The sequence below is a fragment of the Pagrus pagrus genome (genome assembly GCF_965226575.1).
Source record: "Pagrus pagrus genome assembly, chromosome: 3".
Taxonomy (NCBI): Eukaryota; Metazoa; Chordata; class Actinopteri; order Spariformes; family Sparidae; genus Pagrus; species Pagrus pagrus.
Window position 1 is genome coordinate 8,623,187 of NC_140187.1, and position 20,858 is coordinate 8,644,044.

General features: G+C 39.7%; 2 protein-coding genes across 2 annotated transcripts; one reads left to right on the forward strand and one right to left on the reverse strand.

Moving 5' to 3' along the window:
- Positions 1-2,572: 2,572 nt before the first annotated feature.
- On the reverse strand, positions 2,573-7,526 carry snrpc (small nuclear ribonucleoprotein polypeptide C). Its single transcript, XM_084348320.1, has 6 exons — positions 7,439-7,526; positions 6,074-6,116; positions 5,844-5,952; positions 5,058-5,117; positions 4,179-4,283; positions 2,573-3,139 (listed from the first exon to the last, which is right to left on the reverse strand). Exons 1-6 carry the CDS (start codon positions 7,444-7,446, stop codon positions 3,018-3,020), a joined length of 447 nt encoding a protein of 148 aa, XP_084204446.1. The 5' UTR covers positions 7,447-7,526; the 3' UTR covers positions 2,573-3,017.
- A 2,747-nt stretch (positions 7,527-10,273) lies between these two features.
- ilrun (inflammation and lipid regulator with UBA-like and NBR1-like domains) lies at positions 10,274-19,559 on the forward strand. Its single transcript, XM_084349904.1, has 5 exons — positions 10,274-10,576; positions 13,046-13,200; positions 13,329-13,526; positions 14,266-14,570; positions 16,525-19,559. Exons 1-5 carry the CDS (start codon positions 10,419-10,421, stop codon positions 16,558-16,560), a joined length of 852 nt encoding a protein of 283 aa, XP_084206030.1. The 5' UTR covers positions 10,274-10,418; the 3' UTR covers positions 16,561-19,559.
- Positions 19,560-20,858: the final 1,299 nt, after the last annotated feature.

A 20,858-nucleotide genomic window follows, 5' to 3' on the forward strand; every position in this document is an offset into this window, starting at 1 on the left:
AAAATATTCTGATCCAGCCCTCCAGTGTCTGCACGAGTAAGATTTATTATAATACATACAGTATACATCATGATGGAGGCTTATTTCCTCAACTCCTGAGCTCTAATCATAAACACTTCTCCCCACTCCACTTCATTCCCTTCAGGGCAGCGCTCCACTTCATGGACTAGATTGAATATTCATAAAGACTCTTCCGATTTCAGATGACACACGGGCATTCGCCTATGCTCGACATATGCATAAAATGTGCATTAACATGGTTTTATTCCTGTCCCGCTGATGCGGAGAGTGGATGTTTATGGGACACTTAATGGGATCCATCCCTCAGAGTGGCCATCAGATTGCATGTAATCTGCCAAAGTCTCTTTGAAGATCACAATTTACAGCATGCATGACTGACGGCTACAAAAAGTTATCCGACGCGCTGCACACGGCACTGTAACAGTTCGGGTCGTCGTCGTTGCACTGCTTTTCCTCCCAGTCTGCAAGTATATAAATTGGCAAACACAGCGTGAAGCATATGGCTATTGCCCCTAACACATTTGTTTCCTTTTTATATGTGGCCTAGAAATTTCCTAAACCATAAAGCCACAGAAATGTCCTCTGGGAGTGTGAGATACAAAGAAATTTGACAGTCCATGGAAGCACATAATCAGTCAGTGCACATCATTCCAGTGTCCTGGTTCTAATTGCAAAGCATTACGACTCTCTAGCTCCATCTGTTGAGACACTTCCATGATCATGGACAGATGTTTGCGATTGTGGATACAGAAGTTACAGTCCATCCGAGTGTGAGGAGAGAGCGCTGCCGAGTTCTTGCGAGGCATTGTGGACACAAACGTCAGCTGAGATAATGATTCACTAACAGCCACAGATTCTTATATAAGAGCTGTAATTCTTCAAACATGCTTCACTGAATAAACTAATGAGGGCCGGGTCAACTTCTTCATTTCATTCTCATTTTCAGCATCCGGCTGTTTTTAAATCTGCTTGCAATATTCAGGGTTTCAAGAGGACGATGCTCATCCCAGAAATGCAGTGGGCAGGACTCAGTGTATTTATCAAAAGGGCTGACACACTTGACGAACACATTTACACCCTCAGGCAAAGAGAACATGTCAAATTCATTTAGGAAAAGCCCAGGTGGCTGGGATTGGCCCAAATCAAGGATCTCTATGCTGTCCAGTGACACAAATAATGCTTGAGTTTGTTTAAAATGGAGAATGATGTAAAATTTGAAAGGATCAGCAAGGATATGTGAAGGTAACGTTATGCAGACATTAAGTTAATGTGAAGTGTGCTCTTTTTTGATTAAGATTCAGCTCACATTTAACTAGTTTTCTTCCTCTTGAAGCAAAAGCAAACAATTTCTTTTGGCAGATGTTTTGGCAAGTTCAAGGGTAAAACATTTTTTAATAAACGCTTAGTCGATCTACAGTATGGAAAAGTAATCAGTTTGATAATGTGAGAATTTGGAGAAGAAATTCAAACATTCATATTCTCCAAAACAAAATAAACAAGCTGTTCTCAGAGGAAAATAAGGTCCTCAGAAAACTGTTTGAAGCAAGAAAGGTGGCAGGGTCCGCCAAATATAAACACAAAGTAAAAAAGTATGAAATTGTGTTGTCCTTAAAGGTCAGTTTGTTTATTCAGTCATGAAAAAAAAGGCATGAAAAAGTAAAATCAGTCAATGAAAATCTTTCACTTCTGATTTAAATGTCTTTCCTCAAACTACATAGTGCACCTTTAACATCAAATATAAGCAATATTTCCTCAAAGTCAAGGACTCAACATGCCATAATTTCAGGCCCGTGTTGGGTAGTTACCTTTGAAAGTAACTCATTACATTATAAGACTACTGCGATTAAAAAGAGCAACTTGTTACCGCTGCTCAGCCGGAGTCACATCAGACTGCCGACTTCCCTCCTCGCTCTATCCTGGAAGTTATAGTGGCAGGGTAAGGTAGCTCCAAAACTATAGGAGGCCCCTCCTTAAAGCTTAAAGCTGCTCGCTATACTGGACTTGCTACTCTTTGGCTGTAGCAACTAGCTGCCGTTGGCCATGGCGGCAAAGGGCCCTATTAGTTTACCAGAGCTTGCCGCTATCGCAACCTTGGCTTATGGGAAGAGTCACAGCCGGAAATTGGGTTCAGTCACCTGTCTCCCACTGAACACGGCAGGGCACCAGACTGGGCCTGAACACAGCCTCTGAGACCGACAGATGCCAGTTTGAAGATAGGGGATCCACTATGGAGGCGATTTACAGCAGCTCTGACTGACTGACTGCGACTGTGGGGACGAGAAGATGCGACAGGCGGGGGCAAGGAGGCCAAAACGCAGAGGATGTTCTTTTTGCAAATATCCGAGTGGACAGGATCTAGATTGCCCTCACTCTCCTGTTAGTTTTGTCGCACCCGATAGGAGAAGTTATCCTGTTTTCATGGTAAATAAAGAGCTTCGACCAGACAAGAGGTTGAACCAGACAGAATAATTGAAGACACCTGTGTCCGTCAGTCCTTTAAAACATTAAAAACTGTCTTTGTTGATATGGACTACAATCTGAGAGCAACCGGTTTAAAATCACTGTTTTATTTATCAAAGCAATGCAGTGAAAAACAACAAAACATGTAAAACCTGGAATAAAAAGAAAAATATAGTAACAAATATTGTCAAATCAAACATCATTTGAATGTTTGCTGAACAGTTTGTCAAAGTGAGACGAGATATTTCAATCCTGACAACAACGCAAGAGGACGTTAACAAAACATCTTTAAAACGGGGGTCTAAAATTAATTCTGATGAGGTGAAGAGGAATAAATACCACGACTCCGGCACAAAATGAAGTAATTACACAAAAATGGCATAATTATGTCAGGGACTTCCAGATCAAGATTGAAGACAAAAAAAAAACCAACAGAATTTAAAAAGTCGTACTCATAAATCCGAGTGTTAAACCAAGTGTCCTCACTAGACAGAGTCTGTTCATGGCAACAAAGAGCGGAGAAAATCCACTCGCTCTTATCTGTCTGGTCGCATCATGCCCGGCCTGACTGGCATCATCATCGGTCGAGGGTGACGCATCATGTGTGGTGGTCCTGGCATCATCTGCATGGGCCCTCCCATCGGCGGCCTCATGCCTCCTGAAAGTGACAGTGACAGGATACGCAGCTTTATGTGCTGGTTTATGGCAACAGATATTAAATGTGACGTCGAGGGGGAAATATTTTAACCTTTTCTCTTTTGGTTTGCTGATTCTGTGCAAACTAGAATGTGATCGGCTTTAGCTTGCAGCATATTTTAGCTGCAGCTACAGATAATCACGGATGATGTAAATGATTTTTTATGATAATTCAATTCATCATTCAATCCATGACATTTTAGAAAGTAGTACAAATGTCCAAAATCTTATATTTAGAGTGAAAATTAACACGTCTAAAACCAAAGATATTTAAAGTACAATGATATAAAAACAGAAAAAATCTTGATGTCGTGTTCATGTTGATTTACTATTGAATTAACTGACTAACTTAAAAAATGATCATTCATCTGTGAGAGGGGTGTATTGGGTGGACAGATTATTCTGCATACCTGTAGAAGCCATATCACTATTTGATTATTATTTTTTCTTATTGATAACTTTTTTTGTTTAATGTCCTTATTCTGTTTGTAGTTTTAGAAACTAAGCACCAGATCGAGCACCTTTTGGTTGAATGACAGGATTTGGGTAAAGGTAGATGGTGTGTCTATGTCAGGTGATGCACCAGGAATGTATGTTTCTTCAAGAAAGCAAGAGAGAGGCAACATGACGGACAAGTGTGTTTGCTTTTGAACTGGAAATATAAATCATCCCAAAATGTGAATCTTCCCTGGACAATGGACTTCTTAATTGCCAGAGTACAAGCCAACTGAACTGGTGCACCAGTGGCCTTTTGTTGGCAGGTTTATTTTTTGAAGAAACTCTTAACAAGGAAACAGAAATATGGGGCAATAAAAAAAAACTGCATAATAACGGAAGAAACCCTTTGTGGCCAATAGTCTGCTTCCCTAATAGCTGACTGAACTGAGGTGATAGAAGCCTTGTCTGAATAATATTAATCTGCCGAACACATCCAGGTGGTGAAAGAACTTTTACACACATTAGGAGCGAATGAAGCTTTGTCAAAGAAACGTGTTTCTTACCAGGTCCACCGGGCATCATTCCATGTGGTGGAGGCCCCATCATGGGCATCATAGGTGGACCTCCCATGGGGGGTGTTGGTAGCATGCCTGGACGAGGAGGACCGCCTGTATTATAAAGAGGAAAATGTTAGTGGCCTTAAATAAATGGTTACAGAGTACAATGTAGTTCAATTACAATTTTTTGATCTTATGAAAAAGGAGAAACAAGAGCTGCCTGTCATTTCGTTTACCGTCTTGCTGTTATTTTGTGTTATGTGTTTTACAAGAAGGACTACTATAGAAACAAGCCTTTGTATGTATTGTTTGTTTTTTATCCTTGATGTTTTTTAATGCATGTATTGACTCCTGCGTAGTGTTTATGTGTTCTTTAATCATCAAATAAATTAATAAATTCATTCATTCAAATTTAGCCACAAGTGATTTGGCCTCTATGGATCTCTATGTGTTGTAAAAGTCACACATCAAAGGGGTGAAAGAAAGACCTATTTCATAAAATAGAAATGCATCTTATTTGCATTCAGTAGACACAGAGTGTACCTTAAATGTTTTGCTTCTGCATCACCAGAACTCATCAGTAAAGTTGGTTAGTAAAATGTTACAACAACAACAAAGAGCAGTGAGGAAAACACTAAACTAAAAAGTTTCTTTCTACAAAAATTATAATTAATATGGAACATGATGTGATTTTATATTGTTGCAGCTATTTAAATTAGTTGTTAGTTGTAAATTATGCAGGAACGTTTATTCTAATGAATTTTATTTCAATTGTCCTTGATATGGAGCTAAATGCTCACAGTCATCCCTACTCTATGAAAAGCCAGTGTCCATGTTACGGTTCCTTAATCAAATTACTGCAGAGCTGAAAGATGATAGACTCACCTGGGGGAGGGCCACCAGGGAACGGTGTGGGAGGAATCTTTCCCTGTTGAAAGGCAGCCGCTGTTGGGAGAAAAGACAAAATGTTAAGACATAAACAACCACACAAACGTTTCACGGTTAGAATATTCTTCATGCTTATTGTGTTTGTAAAGAATTATTTAAGCCCGTTTCATATTGTATGTTTGAATGCAAACAGAACGTGGATCTCAAGGAGTGTTTCTAATATTGTAGTATTGCAAAATAAACAATGTCGAGAAAAACATGTGCTGCAGTGCTTCCGTCCACTCAACTGCAACATTTTGACATGCTGAGAGGATCTTCATTTTGTTTTACAGAACAAATTCTTCCTTGCAATAAATTCCTCCGGTGTGGACAATACTACACTCTTGCCCCACATGGGCTTTGAATCCCTTATGTGGATTAGCTGCTTGTAATCTCAGAGGGGGCCTGAGTAAGCTGGTGTACATAGTGCAGTTTAAGCAAAGAGCTTGATATCCCACACACCTGCATTAGCATGCCTTGTTTGTGGGCTATGTAAAAGGCTTTACTCAAACACCTAATAACAACCGAATAAATCATCATTAGTGGTATGTTACTGCCACTAGAGGTCACTTTCATATTTGAGTTAAACTAACTGGCCACACGAGATGCATCTCAAGGGGCTGACTCTTTTAAAATCCAGATCAGTTTTGTGCTTTACACTGTCTTTAAATTCTTAGTAATCTGAGTTATAGGGTCTCAACGAACTGAGAGTTCGTTAGAAGACTGAGACAGTCATTTGCTCACTTGTTTTATCGATCAGGCTCTGAGCCTGCTCCTCCATCCATTTCTGGTAGTAATCTTTCACATTTTCTTTGTGTTTTCGGCCGCTGCAGTGGGTTTTCCTCACTGATGGCTGGAACAGAAAAAGAGCAAGTTTGCGGGTATTTAACAGGAGCAGAACAGACCGAAGACAAGATTCTTTCATGCTTGTTACTCAACAATGTAATTTGGTACTTAGCACAAACACAACTTACCGAATCGTGTGTAAGGTAGGTGTCACAGTAATCACAGTAAAACCTGTTAATATAAGAAATGATTGAGGTTAGAACAAAAAATGCAGAGTTGTAGACATGATCAGTCCCCAAACAGTATAATTTACATTAAAGCTGGAGCATATATCAATGTGTAAAATCAGACTGGTTAGTGAGCTGTGAAACTAAAGAGTCAAGAGATTTCATTCACACCTTTTTCTGGTTTTACAAGCTACAATACAGAAATACTACATGCAAACCCTTTGGTCTGTATATCTTTAATGTAATGTCCACACATTAAAAATCCCTTACATAGACATCTTACAATTATACACTACTCAACATTAGTTATGGATATTTGGATATTTTAGGGTTTCATTTGATTGTTTATTCTGTGACATCTGAATTTTTTATTTTGTGAATACTTTTGGTCCCCAATAAATAATGTGACACACTTAATTTGACTTTTATTGCATATCCATTCACATGCATATGCACCCATATCACAATATCCCTAACTAATTTTGAGTAGTGTTTCAGTTGGGAAGGGGATAAAGAGTATAAATATATTGTGCAGATGTTATAAGATGTCCTAGGTAAAAACATTTTATCATTTTAATTCATTCATTCATTCATTCATTCATTTTAGGATGACTAACGTAGTTTTCTGTTCAGCAGGACATCTTTACAAGCAGAATACATACAAATACATCCTACAGAAATGTAATATTTATATCTAAATCATTTTTTAACATGCCACCCTAAACATAAGGTGGAATAAAACACATGTAATACTCTTTATTTCTATTAACTGTCTTAGCTAAGACACTTATTTTGTAATGACGGGTTTTTCTCTGCAGCTGTAGCTCCAGCCACGACGTCCACCTTGGAGGTAAACTGAAGTTAGATGGTGTTTTAATAACAAAATACACAACCAGCATTATTATACCTGAAATGTACCTCGTAAACCAGCGTTACCCAGTCACAAGTCTGATCCCACGTTAACCTTACCAACTAATATCAAAAATCAGTAGAACCACCTCATTGTTACACTACACATGGATAAACATACTCCTACAGTCCTAAACATACAATACAAACAGATTTATAATTTAAAACCACGGCCTGTTGTTCGTCTTTGACTGATAAGCTAACTGTTACGTTCACATCGAGGTTGAGTCCAGCAAATAGACGCAGCCCAAACAAAGCTCACATCGTTCATGCTGGAAACAAAACGGCCTGTTTCATTTGTTTTTGACGTTAATTTATCGTCGTTCGTTACTGAATATAAACATGAACAATATTTAATTTCGCTTAAAAGTTGCAATCAGAGATTGAGCATTAATGAGAGATAATAGTTGAACTTACTTCGGCATGATCGGCAGCAGAGTCGGCAGCTATCTCCGCCGAGAGCGCGATTCCGGTGTTCGCAATAAGTGTTCCCACCAGAACAAAACGCCTACCCATAAAGGTTCCGCCTGATTTAAAGCAGAGGTTATGTTTATTTTGTCCTGGTTTTAATCTCAATCAGACACGATAATTCATTCAGAAATAAGGTGCTACACGAAAAGATATTTTCGTCAGCCAGTCTATCCAATAATACATTTTAAAAGCCAAATATTACGTGTTAAATTTACATCATATTTCTGAAGGTTTCAGTGTCTGACTGTGACACAGATTGAAGTCAACCTTTGTTTATATTCAACCCACTCTAAGTATAATTTTCATGATTATTTAATGGTTTATTTAATAGGCCAAAACTTAATCAATGTCAAACTAATGTGAAGCACACCTTGATGGACATTTACTTAGTAAAAGTTGTAATTCCTCTCAATTACATGTCAAATTCCTGCATTCATACATACAGAAGTAGTGTCAGCTAAATGAACTCAAAGTCGAAATAAAAATAATAATAAACTTTATTTATATAGCACCTTTACAAAGTGCTTTGACAAACAAGCAAAAGCAGGAAACTCAGGAATAAACACTCAACAGTCAAGCCGAACACAAGGCAGCCAAGTCTAAGGTGAGGTAAAACAAGAAAGCAGAACAGAAAATGTAAAAATACAAACAGACAATATGAGTAATTGTAAGTAAAAGGAATTAAAGCCATAAAAAAATTAAGATCACAGGAAAGAAAGAGAGAGAAAAAGTAGCGCAAAAATAGAGATAATAAAAGGATAAAATCCAGAAAGAATGACGACATCAAATGAGAGGAATAAAAAACAGAGAAATAAACTAAGAGCAGTAAAAGGAATAAAAGATAGAAAGACGAATGCCAGTTTAAAGGTGAACTTCCTGTAAAAGCAAGTCTATAACAGTGGGTTTTAGGAAGTAATTCAAAAGAATGTGCTGATTCTGAGAGGTCGTTCCAAAGTTGAGGAATGGCCCCACGTCAGGTCGCTATGTTGCTGATGTATTAGCTACTATAAAAGCAGAATTTTAGCTTCTAGCTGGTTAAACTCCAATTTACTCTTTTATAAGCTGTTTGGAAGATTGTCACTGGAAGAAGACCCTGGAAATGAAAGGACAGCAGCTACAAGTGCTCAGTTATGTTTTGCACCAGGCAAGTAGGCTAAACAAATTGAATCAAAATAGCAAATAAATAAACAAATTCAACAACAAGAAAAACAATCCAACTGATAGTAGAAAATCGAACCATTTTTAGAGAGAAAAAAGGGTACTTCACAGATGAAGCATTATTCTTATGTTTCAAGAAGACCTATATAATTTATACACTTCATCATGTATGCGTGGCCGCAGGTACCCGCATCAATAACAAAAATACCTTCTTAATTTACTATTCACTTTCTTCACAAGTAAAGGCTTATTTTCCAAACAAGCAAGGAAAGTTGAGAACATCAGAAGTGGGGGCACAAGCTCAGGCTCCCGGAGACTTGGGCTGCATTCGAATGTCTGGACTTCACTGCAGGTTATCTGCAAGCCTTGAGTCTTGTCTTTCTGCCGACTTGGACTGCAGACTTCACCGGACTTCACTGATTTAATTACCCACAATTCATTGCAATATGAAACTTATTATGAATGTGTAACACAATTACTTTTTTATAGCGTTACTTGAATCGTGTTCGCTAGAAATGATATTCAGTTTGGATCCAGCCTCAGATGATGTTGGACAAGCTGTACGGAGCCATTTTGATCGTAAACTGATTTTAAAAGACTTTATTTATACCCTTTAAAGTAGAAATATTCAGTGCAGATGCTAAGCTAAAAGCATTAGCGGTCACCATGTCTGGTGTGAGTTGAGGAGCTAAATTGTGTGTCGAGGGTGTAAATGTTCGAGAAATGAATTCGACAACCTGTATGGAGACATTTTTTTATTTTTTCCAGTTGTTTTTTAACGTTTTAAAACAAGTCCCCATCTAGTTGATGAAGGCAGTCATCCAGGTCATGGTTATTCTAGGTCCTGTATTGTAGGAAACTGGACATGTTTCAGTTTCTTGAAGATGTTTTACCTCTCATCCAAAGGGTTTGTTCAGCTCTTACTAACTGGAGGGGAGATACAGGCTTTTAACTCTGTGTGAGAATGTCCTTACAGAGTCGTTAAGGACAGGGTGAGCTCTGAGTTTCAGAGTTATTAAGGCCACTTGTGAAGTGAATGGTTGTTAAGCTATCATGCTACAATGCAATACTGAGTTCCCTCCCCAGGCAGCTTCACAACCATTCACACCTGGGCTCACCTAGCCCTAACAACCCACATGGAGGCCGCTTAAATCAACGACCCACAAGTGGCCTGAACGACTCTGAAACTCAGAGCTCACACGAGTCCTTAACGTTGTTTAGGAGAAAGCTGCGACGTTATTTAGCTGTGACTCTCCAGAAATGTTTTGCAGACCATGAAACTTCACCTGACTGTCCATCAGCATTGGGGGGTGAGTAGATGCTGACTGAATTTTTATTTTTTGGGTGAACTTACCCTTTAAATTTATCTCCAGAAAAGTAAAGCTGAGGAGAATCTACATGTATAATAGTGTTTTCATGATTTAATGTCAGCATTTATAATGAAATATTAATAGAAACTAAACATGCATCCTGTATTAAACCTGTGACATATATGGTAGTGAGCCGTAAGAAGCAGAAACCTGGACTCATTGACAAACCAATGAAAAGATGGCTGCAAATAGCAACAGATGACGTCGACGCCCACTACGTGATTGGCGAAGGTGACGCGCGGGCTGTTGCAACGTCAAACATCGTCCCTCTGGTCGTGCCATGCGCACTCACGGTTGTTGTTGTTGAGCTGGTTGTTATGGCTGGACAAGGCCTCGGACTAAACTGAGAGAGGAGCCCCGTACCACCCCGCGTCTCTGTTGCGGGACACCCGCCACCCATGGAGGGCACGGACATGGACGTGGACGCGGAGCTCATGCAGAAGTTCAGCTGCATGGGCACCACGGACAAAGACGTCCTCATTTCGGAGTTTCAGAGGCTGCTGGGCTTCCAGCTCAACCCAGCCGGCTGCGCCTTCTTCCTGGACATGACCAACTGGTGAGTGCGGGGATGCGGAGGGCCTGTTGTCGGACAGCAACCTGCCGCTAACCTTAGCTGAATAATTAGCTCGTTAGCATACTTTTTAAAACGCTGAAACAAAAATGGAGGCAGGCGCACGGGGTGCTAAGTTAGTGTTGTTAAAAGTCGAGAGGCTCATTACATCATTCCTACACGGGAAATGGCAGTTAGGTTAGTTAGCTAACTCCCAGCGATCATTTCGGGGGCAAACGGAAGTGAAACGGTAAAGTTTGTCCCAGCCGTGGGGTGTCTTAAGGTGAAATAACTGGAAGAGCAGAAAGCAAAAGGTAGCTAACTAGCTAGGTGGCTAATTCAAGCACAGTTAGCCCTGGGTGTAGATCATCAGCCATATTACATAATACTACCCGGGGCCAGTTAAACCACGCTCTCCGGGAAGCCACAACTCAAGGCGAGCACCAGTCACTTAATGTTAGTGTGATGACGTAACCAGTCGTGATCTATCAACAGCTGACAACAAGTGGTATCGATCAAGACATGTCTCTGTCATCAACACACATCGTGGCTTCACATAGCCAGCTGTGGATAGCCTCGATCAGGAGGGAGAATCCAGACACACACACACACAGAAAAAGAAAAGAAAAGAAGAAGCAGGATTCACATTGTTGTGTTCAAGTTTCATTTTGGAGCACAAAGTGTGGAAATCACCGTGACACAGTGGAAAGATGACATCATCACGTGACAGTAGTAGGAGTTGGTCCACTGAAACTAGTTGACCACTTCTGTGGAGTTTTACAGGAATAAATCATGATCATAAATCATCAGTCTCATGACTTTTTTTAAGAAAAATCATCTTGCACACTGTCATATTTTGCACAGGATCATCATCGAACTAATAAAGAAAGTCAGATGATACAGTTATCCCTCTCATTGAAGGTTTTCAACCAATTTTACACATAAAAATCAGTTTGGTACACATGACACGTGCTGCTCAGTCTGTGTAAACAGCTGTATAATGTGTTCTGGGGCTCTTGAGGAGCTTTGTTAAGTCTGAAAACTAACTCCTGATAATGTTGATGATGTTCTTCAGGCTTACCTCAACTTCAGGGACTTTGGATTCACAGCAGAAAGTCTGCGAGACAAAACAGAGGTGTGGTTGTTTGTGGATGTTAATCTGGCAGGATGGGTTTAATAGCAAGCTGAAGTCACGTCCCTTCTGGTGGACCTCATGGGACCTTATTTAAAACAGTAGTTAATGGAGAAAAAAACATTTTTGATCCCACTTGAATTGTGCGATGAATTACACATTTGATGTCTGTGAATTAAAAACACATTTTTCAAAGTCAGTAAAGTCACAGTTTGTCATAAAGAGTGAAATATCATCTATTTTGGTGCTAAACCGGTCAGTGAACTACATCGTCTCGCTCAACATGTCATTTTCATAGTCTTAAGAAAAAGAAAGTAAGCAGGGTTTGAACTTCTGTCTCTAGCCCTATTTTGTATTTCTCACAAAAATATGTCACTTTTGTGTGAACAATGTCTTTGAGGAGAGACAGACTGAAACCACTATGTTTTGCTTTCAACTGTGACCATTCAAAACAGGCATTTACATTTTTGCTTTCAGACCGTAGTCGGTCAACGCACTCGATGACGTAGTTCATTTTGAGTGCACTGGCACCTAATAGTCAGGAGATCTTGGCCAGATGTGGGTTATTTCCTTTCGTTTCAAAATTGCATCCCTTGGTTGTCTACCGGCTTTATCGCCAGACGCTTAAAATATCTGCAATTGGCTGTAAAACAGCATCTCTGCTCTTATTCCCTAAAGGAAATGTTTAACCTAATAAAAGTGTATTTGAATAGGCCATAACAATTTCCCAGAGCCCAAGTTTGACATATTTAAATTGCTTGTTTTATTTCCTCCAACAGTCCAAAGCCCAACAATATTCTGTTTACTATCATATAAGTGCATATTTAAATTTTTTAAACTGGAATAAGTGAACATTTCTACTCAGAAAATTAATAATTAATCGAACAATTGCTTCAGCTTCAGTATAAAGTGCTTTGCATACAAAAATAAAATAAAAAGCACCATTAGAAGATTAGAAATCTGTGTCCCAGTTTTCTCCCCCGTTCCAGGATTCTTCTCCAGATGCTCCGTTTTAAGACAGAATGACAAAATTGTAACTGAGCTGTATAATCTGTGTGGTTTCTGCTTTAGGATGGATTTTTCTTTTAGTTGTCAGTGTCAGATTGGTGGACTGTCACACTGGATCAAATCATTTTTGAGGGAGCTGATTAGAAAAGCTCTCTGTCACCAGGACCCCATGACTCGGGAATGATGAAAAAGTATCCCGAAGAACGAACAGTGTGCACAAAAAAAATACGAAATCAGTGACTGTTGATTTTCTTTGTTAACTTCTATTGTAATATTAAGAAATCTTGAATGAATGCTCCTGATAACACCATGCTCTTCCTTTTGTGTCGGAACAGGAACCTGCAGGCCGCTATTGGTGCATATTATGACTTTGAAAGTCCTAACGTCAACACGCCATCCATGTCCTTTGTTGAAGATGTGACAATTGGGGAAGGAGAGTCAGTTCCTCCAGATACACCGTTCACAAAGACCTGGAGAATACAAAACACAGGTGTGGAGCATGTCACTACATTCACATGTTTAGTAAAAATAGCCTTTGTGAATCTGTACTATCCATCCGCCTGAGCAAATGTCAGTTACAACTGTTTTTATGACTGCTCTCCTCTTTGTGCGTTACAGGTGCAGAGTCGTGGCCACCTGGGGTTAGTCTCAAGTACATTGGTGGGGATCAGTTTGGGCATGTAAACACAGTTATAGTAAAGTCACTAGACCCCCAGGAAATATCAGATGTGAGTGTGCAGATGCGAAGTCCCACAGCTCCTGGCATGTACCAGGGCCAGTGGAGGATGTGTACAGCCACCGGATTATTCTATGGAGGTAGGAAATCAACAGTGTTGATATGTTTCTAATAAAAGAAATCTATTAGGGCTTTTTTAGCATTCTGGTAATCTTCTCTTTGTCACAATGCCATTAAACTTATACTGAGGAAATTCTTTAAGTAGCTGGTTTTGTCTGACCATTCATACATGGCTCCTGGGTGCGACTAAACATCTTCATTCGTCGCACTGAAACACCACCTGCATGTGTAGACGGTCGCCTTTGAACAAATGTCAGCCCATTGATAGTTTTTTGTAAATTACTCTGTCAGTGTGGGATTGTGGGATTTTATGTGCGATTTACACTATAAGGCGCTCCACCTGTTCCTAATCCTAAAGTGCCTTATCCGCTGTGATTCCTCTGGTAATGTTCTGCCATGAGGGGGTCACAGGAGGAGAGGAAGACGGAGTAAGACGGCTCCTGGATGCGGGCAGGGAGGCGACACGACCAGATTATCATAGTTTATAAAGAATATTTTAGATATAATAATTTCATACACGAAATATAAAGAGATTAGAGCAATTTCTCGCTGCCTGTGTTGTGATTTAAATGAAGAAAAACATGTATCTGCACAGTTATTCCTGTTTACAGTCATTTACATAATGTGTTAAGGAAGAAATTAAAATGTACTGTTGGTTGCACCTACACTAAGAAGTTGCAACCAGTATTAAAAGTTAGTCTGGAGGTTGATTCACAATCACAGATTGGTAGGTTGACATTTGCTTCTTTTCTCTCACAGATGTAATCTGGGTGATTCTTAGTGTAGAAGTTGGAGGTCTCCTCGGCGTGACCCAGCAGCTGTCTTCGTTCGAGACAGAATTCAACACCCAACCCCAGCGCAACGTGCAGGGAGACTTCAACCCCTTCGCCTCGCCACAGAAGAACAAGCATGACACCACTGACAACAGCTTCAGAGATCCCGGCGGAGCCTGGGAACGTACACAAGAGCCAATCCAGCAAGATCAAAATGGACTGTCTCATAATGCTGTAAATAGAGCGTCAAATGGTCTCCAAACCAATCTTTCTGTGGTGACTTATGGTCAGGTATGTATGAATCAAATATCTGGTTTCACACTTCACAAAGTTACAACTTTAAACCTACAGCACAGTACTTCTTTCACCACATTCATAAAGTTCACTTATTTCAGAAAGTAGTCCTTGTGATCAATTGTATGTGAGCAGGCTTTTCATGAAGCCTACACCATGACAGTGCCCCCATCTACAGTATCTGATGTCGATTATATGCTCAGTTTTATACACCTGGCCCAGGTGTGGCTTCTGTAAAGGAACAATTTATAAGATTTGACAAAGAGTTTTCATTTAAACGATTGAAAAAATGAACATTACAAAGAGAGACAAACAGTCTGCTATCTAGCTAGCCCTGGCCCGTCCTGTCTCATGATACTTAGCTTCCAAAGTTTTAGCTGGTAGATGTAGATGAATTGAAGTTTTTTTCTTTTACCAAACTAAGACAAGATAATTTCCTTTCTTAACTCATAAAACGCACCTCACTCAAATTTGACATAAACAAAAATTAAACCAAAACAGTCGATTGGTTTGTCTTGTCACAAACACCTCTGGTTTGGTTGAGTGAGATGTTGCTGCTGATGCCAGACTCTATCGCTCCTCTACAGTTTCATGCCCTCTTCTTGTCCTTGGAGCGATAATTCTGGTCAGAGCTGCTGTAAATCACCTCCTTACTTGACCCCCCTGTTTTCAAACTGGCATCTGTCAGTCTCAGAGGTTGTGTTCTGTCCCTGTCTGGTGTCCAGCTGTGTTCGCTGGGAGGAGGCTGAGGCCAACTGAGCTGAGTCCTGTTGACAGTCGTGACTCCGCTGTCATTGGAGGTTGCAGACTCCAGTCAGCTAATATGGCCTTTCTTTCAGCTCTCCGCTCAGCCCGAATGTTAGAGTAGCCCCACTAGTAGTGCCTGAGTATAGATGTTTTTTCTCATAGTTTTCTTGTGTTTTATGATCATTAGAGCCTGATGTAGTCTTGTTACTGTGGCTGCGACTTAAGTCTTAAAATTAATATCAAAGATGATATTAAAGTCATCTTCAGAGATCTACTATGACTAAGGCTAAGATGATGAGGTATACGGAAACCACCACGTGAGTATTTGTTCTATTAAATCGATCAATGCTTATGTAGAGTGCAGCATCGACAACGTATTTTTGAGGCTAACCTGGAAGTTAGCATCACCACAGTTCTCTTGACAAAAAGCCTATGGGAGTTTTGAATTGGATTTTTGATTATTGCAGAAAATAAGCTCTTTTTATGATACCAACACATTTTGTTCAGTAAAATAATCTTCACAGATGATCACCACTTTTGTGATTCTTTTAAAAACAAATCTTAAGCTTGTGATAACCACAGACCTTATTTCAGGCATTTAACTGAAAACCCCATTGACTCTTGAGTTGAGGGAACTGGAAGTACAGAAATGCTCCCTCATTTCCAGTTTTTAGGACGCATTCCTGCAGATTTCTTGTCCTAATTCGCTGTGACATGCATTGCAAAAGAAAAAAAGTCATACATCCATCTTAAAGTTTGTGGTCTTTGTTGAGGGAAAACTCCTGCTATCTCTGGTGAGTCGACTTGATTGGATCACCTTAATCTCTCAGGGGGGGCCACAGTATTGTTCTACAGCAGTATCACGTCACACCTCTCATAGCTGAGCCCTCCTTCAGTTTTGGCTCATGGCCTCTCCTGGGTGGTTTAACTGGACTGATGAGAACCACATTTAAATGAGGCATTAATTCAAAAGGACATTGGCTGTGCTAGTTCCTACACGTACTGCAGGTTTTGTTACTGCCCTGAAACTGCAACAGACATGTTTTGCAGCTTGCAGCATACATACACTGAAGTTTTGAACTTGCATCGATTTGGTTCGAATGATACAACAGTTTACTTTCATTTCCACATATATCCAAAGTCTCTCACAAGAAAAACATACACTGTACACGACTGTAACAACCTTTTCTCTTGTTTTTTCCAGGGTATTCATGGACCCTATCCATTTGGACAGAGCTAGAATGACAAAGACCCCCCCCCCCCTTTAGTGGATGATGACCTTAACACCCTGGGAGTCCTTAAACGCAGAGGAGTCGGAGGGGGGGAGGAACAGTTGTTTTATATTGACTCATGACAACCCTCTCCCCAGCCTCATGGCCCTTTCCACAGAAACACAAACTACAGTGGGGTGATGGATTACATCCCATCTGACATCAACACCCGGATTCGCATGTGTGAATGCTTCATTTAAGAGTGCTATAAACCCTTAAAAATGGATACACACGAGTATTTTTATTTTCCACCTTAAAACACGCCTAATTAAAGGGAAAACCAACCCTAAACAATTTGCATACAATTTGATAATCCCGTGAGGCAATCGCATACATCTGTCTGTCTCTTTGGGGTTCCTACACAGGTCTGAAAATGTTGGAAAACTGCAGGGAATGGTGCAAAGTTAATTGTTATAGTAGATCATTTTGAGGCCTTAAAGTGTTCGGAAGAGACTGAAAAATATTTTTTACTACGAGTGTGTGTATAGTTTGTAGTTTTCCTCTAGGGGAGGACCATACACCAGTTTCACACACAAACCTGGTGAACGATGTGAGATGTTAAACAAGTTTGACCAGTTGTATCAGACTGATAAATACCTGAGCTTTGCCATTCAGAAAACACAGAAATGATTTACAGAATTGCTCATGGTCAAATCTGGACAGTAGAGACGGGAAAGATTCTAATGTTTACATCTTGTGAGCATTCACATCATGGAGCAACTTAAAATGGTTGTCCATTAAAGATTCGGATTTGTGAAGGTAAACAAACATGGCATCATATCTGTTAAATTCTCCATGAACATCTGAATTTGGCATCATGAAGCCAAACAGCCTAACCCAAGTCAGGAACATAACTACAATAACTCAAGTGTGCTAAACCTCAAAAATATTTCAAGAACGAATAATCTGTCTTGTTTCAAGTATTATTGTAATGCAGATAATTGAATTTAAGACTGAGAGGACTGTTGGTGACCTCACAAACGGTTAACTGAGCAGTTTTGGACCCTCTTTGAACCCAGGCTGCTGAGCCAGGTCGGATAACACTAAAACTTGATCAAAATTTTAATTAAAATTAATTACTAGCTATTTTGACAGTTGATTTATCCGTTTGAGTATTTTTTTTAAGATGAAAGAAATCTCTGATTCCAGAGTTTTAAATGTGATTACTTTCAAATGTATTTTCTCTCCTATGACAGTCACCTGAATATCTTTGGGGTTTTTCAGATACACATTGAACACCACATACTCAAATTCAAACATAGATCGTAGCAAATATCCTCCAGTTTTCTCAAGAAAATACGAGTCGCCCCTGTGTAGGAGCCCTGTCTCTCCCAAAGATAAAATCCAGAGAACCAAGACACTAATCTGTTCAGTCGTCAGACCACACCGACTGCAGGTTCTGACTGCACGAGACGTGTGTTTTTCTTTTTAGGGTGGGTTTTCGCTTTAAATAGATGCTGAAGTGCGAAAAGGATGCGAGTGAGTTTGAGCAAATGAGGCGAGAGGAAGGGTTGAAAAAGCCATCTAAATCTATTTTGCCTGACGAGTGAGTGTATTTTCTGAGACCATGTCTACGGTATGTGTACTAGACGTATGAGTGTGTGTGTGTGTGTGTGTGTGTGTGTGTGTGTGTGTGTGTGTGTGCATGTATGTCATGGTTTCTCTTTGGATTTAACTGACATAAAATGGTGTATACTACTTGGGCAAAGGATGACGTGTCTATTTACATTCACATCACTATCGAGAGAGCTTTGCTGGGTGTGCGCCGCTGAAGTATTGTCGAGTGATTCTGCACCATTTGGAAGAACTGACTCACTAATTGCCCTGTTGTTATTTATTTGCTGTCTTACTGTGCACTGCAGATACAAAAAGTCCTATTTACAACCAGCAGGTGGTGCTAAAAATCAGATGACCAACTTTGACTTGACTTGACGTCACGTTGAGTAAAGAAAAAGAGATAAGTTGAGGTTTCTAGTAAGACTGTTTGTTTGAATATGAAAATTAATGGTTTGCATCAGGATTAGCACTGATGTTCTGTTACTGCTATTTGCACAACGCTGTCCACCACCTCTGAGGAGGAAATGTGGTGATTTCTTTGGCTGATGATGGATTGTGATACCAGCATTTTCTGGAAGGTTTTATTGATTTGCTTTGCTTTTCTGCTCTCCCCTAAAGGCTCATGTTCTTCACAGCTTTAAGGTTTTTTTTTCATGGTATTGTTAACTGGCATTTTTTTTAACATCAACACCATCACTGCATCGATGTCTGATATTAAAAATGAAGATTGATTTATTTTTTTTTTTTCATGACGTTTACTGCAAATAAGTTACACAGTCTGTCTGCTATCACACCTGCATTTTGCTTCAGCTTTCAGTGGGTTTTATTCATGTATCTTGGGCCTTAAATAAAATGGTAGACGTTGATTGAAATGGGACATTTCATTCAAAAAAATAAGCATTTTCTGAGGGTTTAATTGATCGAACTTTACCTGGTTATGAGCATCGAAATGTTACTGATGGTAATGATGTGTTTCCGTTTGTTAAAATTCACCAGCATTCTGTGTTGCAGCGCTGCTGTTACTTGTACTGAGAGTCCTCCTCCCAAACAGTATACACTGTTCTGCATTGCTTCTTTTAGTCATGTCAGTCTTTTTTTTTTCTGTGTGTGTGTGTGTTTGTGTGTGTGTGGGTGGGGGGGGGTTCCTTCTTGTGAGCTTGCTTTTGTGTGTGTGTGTGAGAAAGAGACAGATGGTGAGACATCAGAATATGGCTGGATTCATTCTCTAGTTTTTAGTTTGTGACTATGTACGGATCTGAGATGGGTGGCTGGCATGGTGTGTGGATGAGATGAAAGTTTACATAGTCCTAAAATAGCACATTTATCTGAAGAGAAACTGTCAAAATAAAGCTTTTTTTTCCTGTATCTATAATTAAGCATTTGTATGATTAAATTAACACTGAAACAATGAGTAAGTAGTCTTTTTTTTTGAGAGGGGTTAATACCAGTCTTGCTTGTTTTTGTTTATTTTTCTTCCTCTACCACTTTGACCTTAAGTTACACCAGAGTGGGTTAGAGCCACTATCGTCTAATTAAAGCTGCAGTTCGGTCAGTTTCAGGGTCGACTTGGACTTGAGGATGATCAGAGTAGATTGGTAGCTAAAGGTCACTGCGACCTCACAATAACTCAAGAAGTCGTACGCTAATTATGACGAAAGTTCACACCAATGTCTTGTGGAATAAAATGAAGTGATGACATTTTATATCCAAAAGGTCAAAGGTCAACTTCACTGTAACATAATGTTCTGCAACACACTATGTATTCGACATTTAATTGGATACATAATTGGTGACACTAGATCATGATTGGATAGATCAGGGCTGCCCAGAGTGGGGCCTGTGGGCAGAGTGACAGTTAGAGCTTTTCAGGCCTTTTTTTCACGTGTTCATTAGTCATAAACACAGGTGAGAAAACAATTTAGATCAGACTTATGTTATCTGAAATTGTTTCTCACTTGCCTCGCTGGGCCTCCATTTGGAGTCTAACACAACAGAGCCATTTTGATTATTAGATCAATGAATGTAACAGGCGCTTGCAGGCTAGCTTTACCCGTTGCCCCCCATTAAGTTTCAGTTTTGGCCTTTTGGCATCCTTGATATAGATCAACTGTGCTGCCAAATTTCACTCAATCATAGATAGCACCTACCTCAATACGGCTTTTTAAAAATTTTTTTATCAAGATTCATGCATTATTCCCTGATAAATAAATGAAAATGGTGACAAAACTCAAGCGCAATGTTAATTAAAGTGAGAAAAAATTCCTGGATCTGCACTAAAAGTTAATCCATCCAAGTTTCGTGGAAATCCATTCTGTAGGTTTTGTGTAATCCTGCTGACAAACCAACCAACCAACCAACGGACAACAACATTAGGAGGTAATTATACACCTACTTTAAGTCCTTGGCAGATTGAATAATGAGATGTAAGCAGAGGACCGTGAGTTTTAGCTGATATTTAAACTATCCTGACAAACAGTATCAGGTGACAGTCTACCATACAGTCCAGAGCATAGACACATAACAGCACACTTCCACAGAGGTGGCTGCACATGCAAATATTCAAATTCCTGTTTGACATCTTTTGCAGTCACTGATTCCCAAAAAAAAAATGATGCTACACCATCTTACATGATGGATTTCACTGGCTCCTATAGACACTTACTCATATTCATTGGTTGGTTTGCTCTTACATGTATATTGAGTGCACTTC